The 12,884-nt window shown below is 32.4% G+C and overlaps 4 protein-coding genes across 5 annotated transcripts in view; 1 reads left to right on the top strand and 3 right to left on the bottom strand.

Annotated features, from left to right (window-relative positions):
• LOC125871551 (actin-depolymerizing factor-like) overlaps positions 1–1,633 on the bottom strand; it is a 3,494-nt gene extending 1,861 nt beyond the window's left edge. The window contains exons 1-2 of the mRNA XM_049552177.1: positions 1,461–1,633; positions 195–460 (exon numbers count right to left, since the gene is read on the bottom strand). Coding sequence (XP_049408134.1) covers positions 195–460; positions 1,461–1,481 — 287 coding nt within the window. The 5' untranslated portion in view covers positions 1,482–1,633. The remainder of the gene's footprint in view (positions 1–194; positions 461–1,460) is intronic.
• LOC125871526 (cryptochrome-1) overlaps positions 1–12,884 on the bottom strand; it is a 258,924-nt gene that overhangs the window by 7,897 nt on the left and 238,143 nt on the right. The gene's annotated exons all lie outside the window — the stretch shown is intronic.
• Positions 1–12,884, bottom strand: part of LOC125871545 (germin-like protein subfamily 1 member 7) — a 171,061-nt gene that overhangs the window by 62,154 nt on the left and 96,023 nt on the right. The window lies entirely within an intron of this gene.
• On the top strand, positions 3,395–8,138 carry LOC125871550 (uncharacterized). Its single transcript, XM_049552176.1, has 7 exons — positions 3,395–3,525; positions 3,609–3,700; positions 4,282–4,382; positions 5,489–5,558; positions 7,414–7,441; positions 7,638–7,698; positions 7,891–8,138. The coding sequence occupies exons 1-7, from the start codon at positions 3,513–3,515 to the stop codon at positions 7,997–7,999; spliced, it is 474 nt and encodes a 157-aa protein (XP_049408133.1). The 5' UTR covers positions 3,395–3,512; the 3' UTR covers positions 8,000–8,138.

The following is a 12,884-nucleotide window of genomic DNA, read 5'->3' as shown; positions in this document are numbered from 1 at the left end:
CCCCCCCCCCCCATGTTTTCTTTTGAAAATTGGAATCCCTATTCTAGACTGCTGAATAGTGCAGCAACATTCACAGAGAACTGTATAAGCATATGAAATCATGAAAAGAGTCTTAAACATCTACAATATAAGGCGGGACACGTCTCTTTGATGAAAATCCAGTTATGCAAGTTCTGGATGAAATTATAACTTACCAGGCAAAGAAGAAAATTTTGCTCTTTTGGCAGTTGTCAGGTGTCACGAAGTCATAATCGTATACTGCATATCGGCAGTCGTTCTCAGGAAGAGCTGCAGTGAAATCATCATAGCTCTCAGCTGGACCTCCAGTTTTCTCAACCACAACCTCATTTTTCTTCTCATCGATCATAAATATCACATATCGATGCACCTTCTTCCTTTGCAGTTCCATATAAGTAGCTTTGCTTTGATCAGCAACCCCCATGCCAGAGGATGCATTTGTCTAGTAGCACAACAAATGTTCAATAAATTTGCTCTAAAGAAGAACCACAGGTATAATAATAGAACAAAATTTGTACAAGTAGTTTGTATGGTTAGAATGATGAAACATAGATATATAGCATATTAGCCCTTGACTGAATTTCGTTTCATCAAATTCCTTCAGAAGTCAAATGAAGAAAATCAAAGAATGAAGTCTCTAAATATGGAAGAATCGCACCCAAAGGTCAATGAAGTGGTTGAGAGCCAACACGTCTCAGGTTCAAATAAAAAAAAAACACTAGGTCCCATCTGTCCTAGCCTTGGTGGACAGAGTTACCTAGTACTTGTTGGTGGTGGTAGGTAGAAGGTATCCCGTGGAGATGTCCCGGACACCACGGTCATCAACTGGTTTCCATTATGAAATATGGACTTCCAACACCAACTCCAACTCCTCGTGACTAAATAGATCTCTAATCACCACCGCTCCCAAACCCACCAAGATAAAAGGCAAAAACCTCAAACAAAACAAGTTTGCTCAACCTATTCAAAACTTAAATCCTCAATGATTTCTCAACTTCAAAACTACAACAATAACATACTCGGTATAATTCCACAAGCATGGTCTAGGGAGGGTGGGTAGAGATGTTGTTTCCAATAGACCCTCGGGCTGGGCTCAAGTAATTTTCTCAACTTCAAATTATTTGTGATAAAGCCTCAAACTTGGTGCTCTCTATTCAAGCATTACCACCACTAATTTTGTTTCAACTCGAATTTCCGAGCAATAATGCTCGGGGATTCATGACTCAAAACAGATCAGCCAGCACAGCAAGTATATGAATCAGTTCGATATAACTTCACAACAATGGAAAACTCAGATTTCCCTCAATCAAATTAAGCAAATTTTGTACTATAAAGCAAAAATTCAGAAACAAACAGATAAGTAATTCAACCATGCAAAGCAAAATCAGATCTATCAAACAAATCAAATTACAAAAAAAAAAAAAAAAAAAAAAAAAACTTACCCCTCTGATTTTGAAAGACATGGTTAAAGCGATCAGCAGCGACCTAGAGAGAGAGACTATAGAAAGAGAATTGTTTGAAGTAGAATCAAAAGCAGCCACCGAAGGAAAAATAAACGATAGTGTACAAGTGTATAGGCACTACGTACAACAATCTAATGCAGCATGACTCATTGGCTCGACGCGTGTACGCCCAAACTATTACTAGCTAAAATTCTTGCTCAAATTAAAATTCAATTTGCTAGCTAAAGTCTATCGCTTTAAATATTTTGAAAAATATTTTCTCAAAAAAAATAATAGTTTTGTGAAATTGAAGAAAATGATTTCGTTAATAGAAATTTTGGAAAATAATTTCGTTAATAGGAGTAAAGAAACAAGTTTTCCTGGTAATTCCACATTGATTGTGTTCTCCCACACTCCAACATATCTAATTTTTATTTGTCCTAGTCTTGGTGGTCAGGATGGATCCACGTAAATTTCATCATTAAAAATTACACGATATATATAAGGTAAATTTATATATATATATTAATTTTGAACTCATTCAAGAACAAGAAGCAAGTTGTAGCATAGTGGTAGATAGAGCAGTCAAAACGGACTAAGCCCATGGGGACGACCCAACCCAACCCAACTCGCTATTGGGGTAGGGTTGGGATATGATTTTTCAAACCCATTTAAAACTAGGGCTTATAAGCCCGACCCATATAAGCCCTTGGCCCTTGAGGGTTAGGCTGGCCTATGAGACAAAACTTTTTATTTAAGGCTAATTTATAATAATCTCACAAGTATATAATCTAATTACTTAAATATACGTTATTTTGTAATATTATAAATCTTACCAGATTTTGATATGTCTAGATACATGTATCTCGGAATATATGGACTCAAAATTAGGTTAATTTATTCTAGATACACTCTATCCAAGTAGATCAAATCTCGCACCCTCGCCTCCCTCCCATCTTGCTTGTCACTCTCTTATATCCCTCGCGTATCTGGTATGTGAGATACATGTTAATTACACTAGAGTTTTTGCTAGTGTTATTGAAACAATATCATTGTTTGTCATAATTGATTTGAAATTTTTTTCATTTTCTTGATGTTATAGCATTATAAGTTTGAAAAGAAAAAAAATTAAAAAAAATTTAGAAAGAAGGGCTAGCCCGCCCTAGCCCTCGTCCCTTCTAGGGTTGGGTTGGGTTGAACATTTTCAGGCCCTACTAAATGAAGGGTCGGCCCGCCCTAGCCTTTCAAATTCCTTGGCTTAGGTAGGATTGGATCGGCAGTGGTAGATCTCCTTTTAAATTGACGTCCAAAATTTGAATCCTATTGTCAACATTTTTTATTTTTTCACTTCTGTCCATTTAGTTTCAAGCCCAATCTTTCATGTTTTTTTGTTTTTTAAAAACAAAAAATGTGTTAAAAGAGTAGATTTAAACCCAAAAAAATCCAAACGTGCTCAAAGGTCTCTTATAAAGGAACTAACTTTTTGTATCTATAAACTATATACTACTACTTCTTATAAATTTCGTTTTGTTGGCTTATTCACACGTTTATACTTTTATTTTTTTCCGAACACCCTGAATGAAAAATTTGGATATGTCGCTGTTGGTGGACAAAGCTATCTAGTAGATATTGCTAGTGAAAGATGACAAATATCCCGTGAAATTAATTAAGATATACAAAAACTATCTCAAACACGATCATCATCAAAAGAAAAATCACTTATTTTTGTAAAGAATATCTTCTTTCGTACCGAACACACTCTTTCATCTTATCAAATACCACTCGGCCCAAATAGAAACTTTTTGGACATCAAAGCCTTCTTTTCTTGTTCATAAATATTGAATCAGCCCAATTACTCAAAAAGTGATTTTCTCTAAAGCCCATTTCATTTAAATCATTTTTTCAATTTTGTAGTTAATGTTTAAAGATAAAATACATTTTATTTTGTCCAAAAGCTAACACTCATCAATCTCACTGATAAAACTCATCGTTGTGGCTGCTGAATTTTATAAAAATTACAGCTTTATCTTCAAAAAATTAATTGCCGGGAAAATGGAGCTCCATGGTAACCCCTTCAAACCCTAATTTCAATTTTTCTTATCAAACTTTGGGATTTTTTTTTTTTTAATTTGGAAAATTTTTCATTAGGGCACAGAGGTTCAAATCCTAAGGTTGTTCTTGCATCCCTGTTGAACAAAAGAGAAAAGCTTCAAGACGAATTACGAAATGTTGAAAAACAAGTAAAAAGATTCTATCTTTGTTGAATTCTTCTATTATTTTGATTATGAAGTTTGTTGTAGATGCTCCTTAGTTGGATATTATTCTCTCTGATTCAATTTGTTTGTCTTACTTTATTTTTAGTTCATTTTAAAAAAGAATGTTTTTTTCCTATTTTTGCGAGCTTTTAATTTTAGCTTTATATGTGATATGTTTAAAACCACGAGATTTAAGGTATATTTTGGTGACCACAACAAGTCCAAAAGATTGAAAAGTTTGGTTTATTTTTTTAAATTCCATGTTGAGTGAAAACCACACAAACAAATTGAAATTGAGGGAGTAGTATATTTCGTGCTGCTTTACTGATTTTTACTTTCTTAAACTACGTGTTGAGTGAAAGCCAGACAAAAATTGAAACAGAGGGAGTAGTATATTTCGTGCTGATTTACTGATTTTTAAAAATATTGTATTATTAGTTTGATATGTTGTGGTAATAAGTTTTTGCTGTAATTTTGAGTATTTACAACTTATGTCTTGTGAGATGTTGTTGGTTTTTCACATTATTCTATTTTGTTGTTCAAATATGGGTATTGGATTGATGTAGGTTTATGAGCTAGAGACGAGTTATTTGCAAGAATCGGGCACTTTTGGGAACGCGCTAAAAGGCTTTGAAGGATTTCTATCAACATCGAATAAGAATTCAAAGTACACACCTTTCCAGTATTTATCTGCTTGTGTTTTTGTAGTTGGAAAATAGAATTGATGGTTAATGTAGATGATTACTTTTTGTTGCAAAGCATCTCATTTTTTTCACTGAAACATGATCATGGCATGCTTAGGCACAATGATGGTTATTAAGGTTTAGCAATAACCATTAAGGTTATGATAGTTGATGGAATTGGTCATTAAAGCTTCGTTCTATGAATCAGCATTATTAGTGTTTTTGTGCTAATTGTCGTTTTTCAATAACTACTTAGTTTCCGCCTGGTATTGAGATAGTGAAATCAGTGTTGAGGTTCTGAACTGTATGGGATTCGGTTAAGATAGATCAGGAAGTAGATGTACTCTCACAAAACTCACAAAAGCCAGAAATTGTTGGCTAGGTGAAAAAGGCCAATCACTGCATCTGACGTTACAAAAAAAATTCACATGAATTAAAGTAATATACGGGTTCCATGAGACTTTACTATCCTCTTGAGTTACAATCCATATCTCTAGATACTATATAAGAAAATAAAAGCATATCTCTAGACAAATTTAAAGTTTCTGTCTACAGTAACTCTTCCCGGAGTTTGTCCATTAAAGAGTGTGCAAATTTGATGAAATGTCCTGCAAACAGAAAGCAAAAGTTTTGGAGATCTGAGTAATTGTTCAGTAAGCTTAACGAGTCACCAGTTAGGGATATGGTCGATGACATCCAATGCACTAGCATTTGGAAGCCGATTTTAGAATCTGATAACCCTTAAGCTACTTTCATACATGGAACACCACAAGCACTATCCTGAATGAATAAACATTCAATGACCTGACCAATATGTTAAAAATGCTCGGTGAATATTTTTAAATTAAATTTTTTGATCCATATCTATGCTGTAATTGAATTTTATGAATAATGTTGGTGCATTATTTAGGTTCATATTACTGAAATATTTGGGCTGATTTAATTGTACTAGTGACCAGTATTTGACTTTGCTTTCATGAATTAGAAGGTTGTTTCCTTTTCCAGAAGTGATTGTTTGTTTCACTATCTAGTCATAATACGTTTCCCAATGATTTACTCGTAAGAATTTCACTTTTATGTCATCTGGCAGCCTCAAAAGGTCAAGAAAATTCCAGCTTGAAGATAGGTTATTCTCATTGTCTTCAGTCACTTCACCAGCGGTATGTATTTGAGTTCTTTAGAGCTTACCTGTTCTTGGAATTTCTGATATTTGCTAAGTTCTTTACTGATGATGTTTATGTTGTTGCAATTTGATAAACATTAGTCTTCAAACCGTGTTTTGCACTGCTTATACTTAAGCGTTTGGCATTAACTGGTCCTGCAAACCATTCTGTCCCCTACCCCCTAAAAAGAAAAGTCAAAGAATATCTGCTGAATCTCATATCATATGCATGATAAATTTAATATGGTTTGGCCAAATGACCTATATATGAGAAAACTAATATAAAAGAAAGTATAAAAACTATCAAGAGAATAATCTCCCCCTAAACGCGACTTTTTTGACAACTACATTGGGATATTATGATTTTGTTTACAAGTTCTTTAAACCATGCCTTTAAGATAAGCTTTAGGTTCGATAATTTGAGCACTGTTGGGATGATGATAATAATATTGATCCCATTAGCTATGTTATGAATAATTTTTGAAGTATTGATACTTCAAAATACGCAGAGGCGAAGCAAGAAAATTTTGCTTTAAAGGCCGAAATAGGGTTCCCAGAGAAGGACTAGGAAATGGTAGTTGTTCTTGCAATCCAAATCCCTGTGATGGGTTCAAATAAGTTGTGTTTATGAGAATTATGCAGTGTTTTGGATAGAGAGAGGCGGAAAGAAAAAAAAAGCATCGAGGGTTGCTTCACCGAAGCGAGAAGCGTGAAGTGAAGTGCACGCTTTTTTCAACTGAAGCTCAATTTAATAGAAAAAAATAAAAACATTAATTTTCACCAATAAATAACCATATAAATAACTTTTGTACATTCACAAGGTAGAGGTAAGGTTGCGTACACACCACCCTCCCCAAACCCCACTTGTGGGATTACACTGGGTATTTTTTGTTGTTGTAAATAACAAGAACTCGATGGAAATAACATATTAAGCAAATCTTTCAATTCTGAAATGAAAAATTAAATAATAGATACTAGAACTAGCAGCAACAAGAAGATGATGTGCAAGCCTCCATTAGTATTGGAGGAGAAGAAGAACAGCAACTTCGAGTAGCAGCAGCAGGAAGAAGATGCAAGTCTCTCTTGCAATTGTTTTACAATTAGACCTAAAATTAACCCTTATTTCAATTAAATTTCTTCAAGTCTCGCATTTTTTCGCTTAAGCAATACTTAACGCCTGAAGTTGCTTCTGAAAAGGAAACTCTAAAAGGTTAAACCAAACAGAGTTCATTTATTTTGAATTTGGATTGTAATTTCTTTAATTTGAAACCGAAATGTTCACCAGATTTTTAATCTTCTCCATACTACTGCATGAATGGTTAAGTGGGAATTCAGACAACTCCATATAGGGGCATTCCTCTTGGATCAACAGAATTTGATGATTGTTTATTGATGGATACTAACATATGCCTTCAGTAGTAATTACTGTTTTTACAGTTCCAGGGTCTAATCGTTGTTATTGATTTAATTGCAATACCACTTCCGCACCACTTACCTTGAACAATTTGAACTACCTGTGGGTTATCCCAACACCTATTTTTCTGTTCTGATGTCTCAGAACTAAATTAATTTTTCACTTATCAAATAGAAGCTTCCTTCACTTTCAACGTTTTTGCGCACACGTAGATTTAGGAAAGAAATGGTTGAAAGTCCAATATGAAGTTGAAGTTTCATGCATGTATTTGCAAATTCATAGATCTGATTCTATCTTGTCATTTTTATGTTGAATCACCTTGCACTATCTATAATTTCAACTGATTTGATACATTGGCAGAGTGTATATACTTAAAATGTAGCACACCGTTTGATCTTAATAGATGCCTGATGCGGCTGTTAAATTCATTTATGTTTAGGCGGAAGAGCTTGGACTTGGACGTGAAGGTTAGTCTTTTTTGTTCTACACACTTTATAACATAAAGCTCTTGCAGGTTTCTTTTCGGGCAGGGAACTAAACTCAAGCTGTTTCTGGGGAATGTCACGTCACCAAACCAAACTTAGACAAATCATATAGATTATAACAGATATTGAATTGTTATTATAGAAGCTTTTGATCATCTATTTTTGTTTTTTTCCGCAGATGGAAGACCAGATCCTACTCAAGGTCGCTTGAGGGGCGGAGGTTTTGCAAATAACGGACAGTATGTTCTACTTTTTATGAAGAGATATCTTGCATTTATTGGATTTGTTTTAACGTTTAAGCCTACTATTTGCTAAGATACTTGGATTGAGGATGGAATTCTCAAAATATACTTGCAACTTCTTTATATTTGATCTTTTGCTTAATGCTTCCACGATGTTTATGAATAAGCCTCATGCAACGACTACTGTAGGGGTAAACCAAAGAAGGGAAGAACAGGACCACGAGATGGAAAGAAGTTCCGAATATCAAATGACTTGGATCTTGACGATGAAGATGATCCAGATTCAATCTTGAGATAGCTATCTCTAACTTGATATAAGAACTCTTTATTGTTGTCTGTTGTACCATAGTATTGTATCATCATTCGATTAAATAAAATCGTATATAACAACTATGTATGCAGCTGATTAATGTCGAGCTCACTAAATTATTTGGTTGTGGATGTGCCCAAAAACTTCCCTAGACAAAGTACATGCTCTGAGTTTTGTTGTACAGTAACATAATTTGACAAAGAACAAAATGCTTTCAAGTGTTCATATTCTTTGAATTCGTCATTCCTAATATCATTATGAGATGCTGGATTTGTGTATCGGAAACAGTTTTTCTATCCCACAAAGGTAGGGATGAGGTCTGCATACATCATATCCCCCTGTATTGCACTTGTGAGCTTACAATGAGTATGTAATTAGATTGATTCATTTAGTTTTTTGAATCTTTTTATTTGGTGCTAGTTTGTGCTTGAAAGTATGTTGCTTGAAATGCTTTGGTGGACTGAGTTATCGGATATTTTTGTACTAGTGAGAAGTAGCAGGTGCCCTGTTGATTTTTTGAATCTTGTTATTTGATGCTAGTTGCTTGAAATGCTTTGGTGGACCGAGTTATCCGATACTTTTGTACTAATGAGAAGTAGCAGGTGCCCCATTGATTAGTCGAAGTGTGAACAAGCTAGCACAAATATCACCATTACACAAAGTTGATAAATGAGGTCACTGGAATCAGTCATAAACTTCCCCTGTAAGACTTTCCATATATGGATGAGGTGATTGAGTAAAGCAGGTGAAATCAAATTTACTCTTTTAAGTTATCAATAATAACAAATTAAAGATATATTAATTTTTATTTATTAGTAAAGGTCATTGGAAGATGATTGGTTAGTTTCTCTTTTGGAAGTTGACCTTCAGCAGAATTATCATCCTTGTGCAAGCTACTGCAACCGTCTACCAAATCGATGAGCTAAAGAGGAAGGCAGATAGACATTTTCAACACAAAGAGCGTTCTTCATTCTGGAGGTATCGCATATTCTTAAGCGAGAAGATTAGACTCTTATTATTGAATTTTCATTGTTTGTATGTATAACTCTCTTTCAAATTAATTTGAAATAATACGGTTAAGAGAAGTTTGATATGTACTATCAAGGACTATGACGGATGGTTAGGACATTTAATCAAGGGTCTCGAGTTCAAGCCTCTAGAAGGAAATTTTTTTTTGTTAGTGAGCATTTCCTCCTTTGCTACTGTTATTGCATGTTTTTCTTATTTAATTGTTATGCGTTCTTCATTGTTTTCTTTTTTTTTTTTTACTTGGATTTGACACACTTGAGCCGAGGGGTCTTTCAGAAACAACCTCTCTACCTCCACGAGGTAGTGATAAGGTCTACGTACACTCTACCCTTCCCAAACCCCATTTTATAAAATTTCACTCGGTATGTTTTTGTTGAGCATTTCTTCCTTTAATAGACCTTACACAGAGTGATTCCAAATTAGTCGGGGCTCAAAGAGTATATTAAATATCGGGTCAGAAACATTTGTTTTTGTTTTTTTTGGATAAATTAGGTACTATTCACTTGGAATGTGTCTACACATTGAATTGTTCAGCCAAAACCATTAAATCCCATAGTTGAATTTGCTGGGTTTAGTAAAAAAATTTAATCACCAAAATAATAAATTATTATTTTTAATTATGAAAGCTTAGCAGGATTTACCTAGTAACATTTTAAAAATATAAGTTGATTTATTCAACATTCTTATCAATTAATTAAGAAAAGTGTCACTCTAGTGAGTATTTCACTAGCATTACTTAATAAACTTAAACTTTAAGCTACATATTATCTGTCTTTTATATTATGTATATATTAAAACTTCCAATATAAATTTTAAGAAGGTTATATCATAGAGCTAATTTTCTATTTGTTGACCATTTCAAAAGGTAAATAAGGTAAGAAGAAAAAAAAAACTAATGCACCTCCAGTTAAGGTAGGGGCCGGTTAAGAGTGTAACAACTGCGTTTATTCGAATTCAGTAACTTTAATCTAAATATCAAATAATTAATGTGGCGGTAGAAGTCTATACTCGGAAGTACAAAATATAAATTCTGGATCCACCGCGTATAAGTCGTATATAAAGTATAAATATATACAACTACGTACACTTCTGTCTCAACAAGTTTGAATCGGTTATATAATCCTAAAATAAAGATAATAATTGAACGACGAATTCAACGTACAGTTTGATTAAATGTAGTTTCACAATGTCAAAACGTGCTAACTAAGCTATGAAATGTTATTAACAAAAACGATAACCACATAAATAATTAATAATATTGTTATCTAATTATTAATAATTATTATAAAGCATTTTATGTCACTAACTAATACTTAAACAAATTAAAAGGGAATTAAGTCATTGTAAAAAAAAAATCATTAACCTTGTCAACAAGATTAGGTAACATATATATGTGAAATAATGTGACATTTTATTAAAATCCCTTTGATAAGTATATAAATTAACAGTAACAAGATATACAAAAATTTACCTAATGAGACTATTTCAAAGTGATTACGACATTAACTTTGGAGACTATTTCAAGATTCATGAGATTAATAGTATCCAATTTTATTGATGAAATCATGACATACATTATGGCAATAATAATGTTCTTAATTTTTCCTTTTCATCTTCGATTTTTATTTTGGACGGTGAACCACGATTCGAATTCTCTATAATATTATGTTTGTCTTGTGGTTTGCACCCTAAATAATAGATAGAAATTAAATATCATTTACTTGTCACTTTCGTCCATATATTTTTTTAAAAAAAATAGTCATATTTCATGATAATAATATTTTGGTTTATCGGAAGAAGTCTTCTTATAACCCATAGTCGATTTGTTAATTAGTGCAAATTTATACGAATCAAGTGTTAATAAGATATTACAATATAAAACACATAAACTAAGAGCTTGGTGTATCGATAGTTGAATTATGTGAATTTAGATCAATATTTTAAAATATACTTTATCAGTATATTGATATAAAAAGATTTGTGACATAACTTTCAGTTTCATATATATAATCTTAATTATAATTTTAAAATATTAAATTATTATAATTATTTCATTTAATTTTTTTAAAAAAAATCAAATAGAGACGAAACATGACAACTAATTTTGATCGGAGAAAGTACTATCAATTAAATGTGAACATTACAATTGAAAATTGAAGTTAGTTGAAACAGAGAAACTTAATCTACTTTATGGTACAAGTTGCAAAATTCCACTATAATTAATTAACAAGAAGAAAAAAACAATTCGTGCAATTTTAGCTACTTTTTTACGACTACTACTTTTTCAAACAAAATTTTACAAAGTATTTGTAATGATTAATCATGATTAATGGAGTTCTAAAATTATGGTTTAGTGGAATATGACTTGGAGAGGGGATGAATATAGCAACGTGATACATTAAAAAAAAAAATGTAATTAAAGTAAATAGTCGACATATTTTTTTTTATTACGACCTTTTTTACATATTATAATTATCTCTAGTATTTTTATTGTTGGTAATTATCTTTGATTTCTATTATATTTTATTACTGCTTATTTACTATTACATTTTTTTCAAACGATGTTCTAAGAAGTCGATGGTCTATTGAAAACAATTTACTTAACTCACAAAAGTAGGAGTAAGGTTTGCGTACGTACACCTCACATTTTCCAAATGTTATTTTTGAGACATCGACAACAACAACAATATACCTGGTGAAATTCCTCAAGAAAGTTTTGGAAATGGTAGTATGTATACAACCTTATCCCTAATAGATATAAATATTGTTTTTGATAGCGTTCGTCTCAAGTACATCATCACAAAATAAGAAGGAAAAGAGAATATGTATATATAGTGCGCGATATAGAATACCGATAGCATCCACAAATAATATGACAATCGAAGCAAGATAAAAGAAGTATAAGAAAGCAAGATAGGGGGAGGGGGGATTTAATATATACCACTAATAAGAGAAACTAGATATTGTGATTATCACCAATATGGGTTGTGCTGCATTTATGAGAGTGTTTCACCATTAACCAAATGTCTCAGGTTCGAACCCTGGGTATAGACAAAATCTTGTTGGGACCGCCACCCTCGATTGTGCCTTGTAGTGCGCGACCTGGATATTGTTGGAGATCCAATATAGGCTTCAAACATCGGGTGGGAAACCAAAAAAAATAAAAAATATTGTGATTATCTTATCTACTAGGATTCTACTCTAATTCTTGATATTCATATTATTTTATATCTAGAATCATATCTTCAGTAAACTATAAATGTCTTAAATCTTGTTCGATCATCTTTTTCAAATACTTTTTCGATTTACATCTACTGATCACTTGTGATACTGTATCGAACATAAAAGTCAAAAGATTTAAAATAAAATAAGAATGAGAAATGCCAATCTCATTTAATTATTATTTAAAGGTAGACGCCAGTCTTTACTTTAAAGATTATATAGCCATTGTTTTCAACGTTAACCATAATTCAGTAATAAATAATGTATTGTGTCATTTCAGCAAGATGACCTATTACACGTAATTTTTTCTTGTCTTTGTATCCATTAATTAAATAGAGAACTTTTTGACCTAAATTAAACGTCAATCACATCTATATATTATTATATATATATAAAAACAATTTGTTCAGAGATAAAATCCGATTTTGCTTTGGTTAATATGAAACTTTGTGACTTCCAATAATTTTACGATTCAAATATATTTTGCAAAAGGATAACATGATGTTGGCAGGCACATATATATGGTTAGATTTAAGTTATACGTATTTTTTTTGGAACCCATATAATCCATATCCGTTACAAATCTCTGTCATAGCTCAACTTTCGGGTGAACACTCTGTGA

This window comes from Solanum stenotomum, chromosome 7 (assembly GCF_019186545.1).
Source record: "Solanum stenotomum isolate F172 chromosome 7, ASM1918654v1, whole genome shotgun sequence".
Lineage (NCBI taxonomy): Eukaryota > Viridiplantae > Streptophyta > Magnoliopsida > Solanales > Solanaceae > Solanum > Solanum stenotomum.
This window is presented reverse-complemented; position numbering and strand designations above follow the sequence as displayed.

What these genes read in the sequence shown, in the direction of transcription:
- LOC125871550 (XM_049552176.1), top strand. An exon ending in TACGAAATGTTGAAAAACAA is followed by an intron (nt 3,701 to 4,281) that starts GTAAAAAGATTC and finishes GGATTGATGTAG; the next exon opens with GTTTATGAGCTAGAGACGAG. An exon ending in CTTCAGTCACTTCACCAGCG is followed by an intron (nt 5,559 to 7,413) that starts GTATGTATTTGA and finishes ATTTATGTTTAG; the next exon opens with GCGGAAGAGCTTGGACTTGG.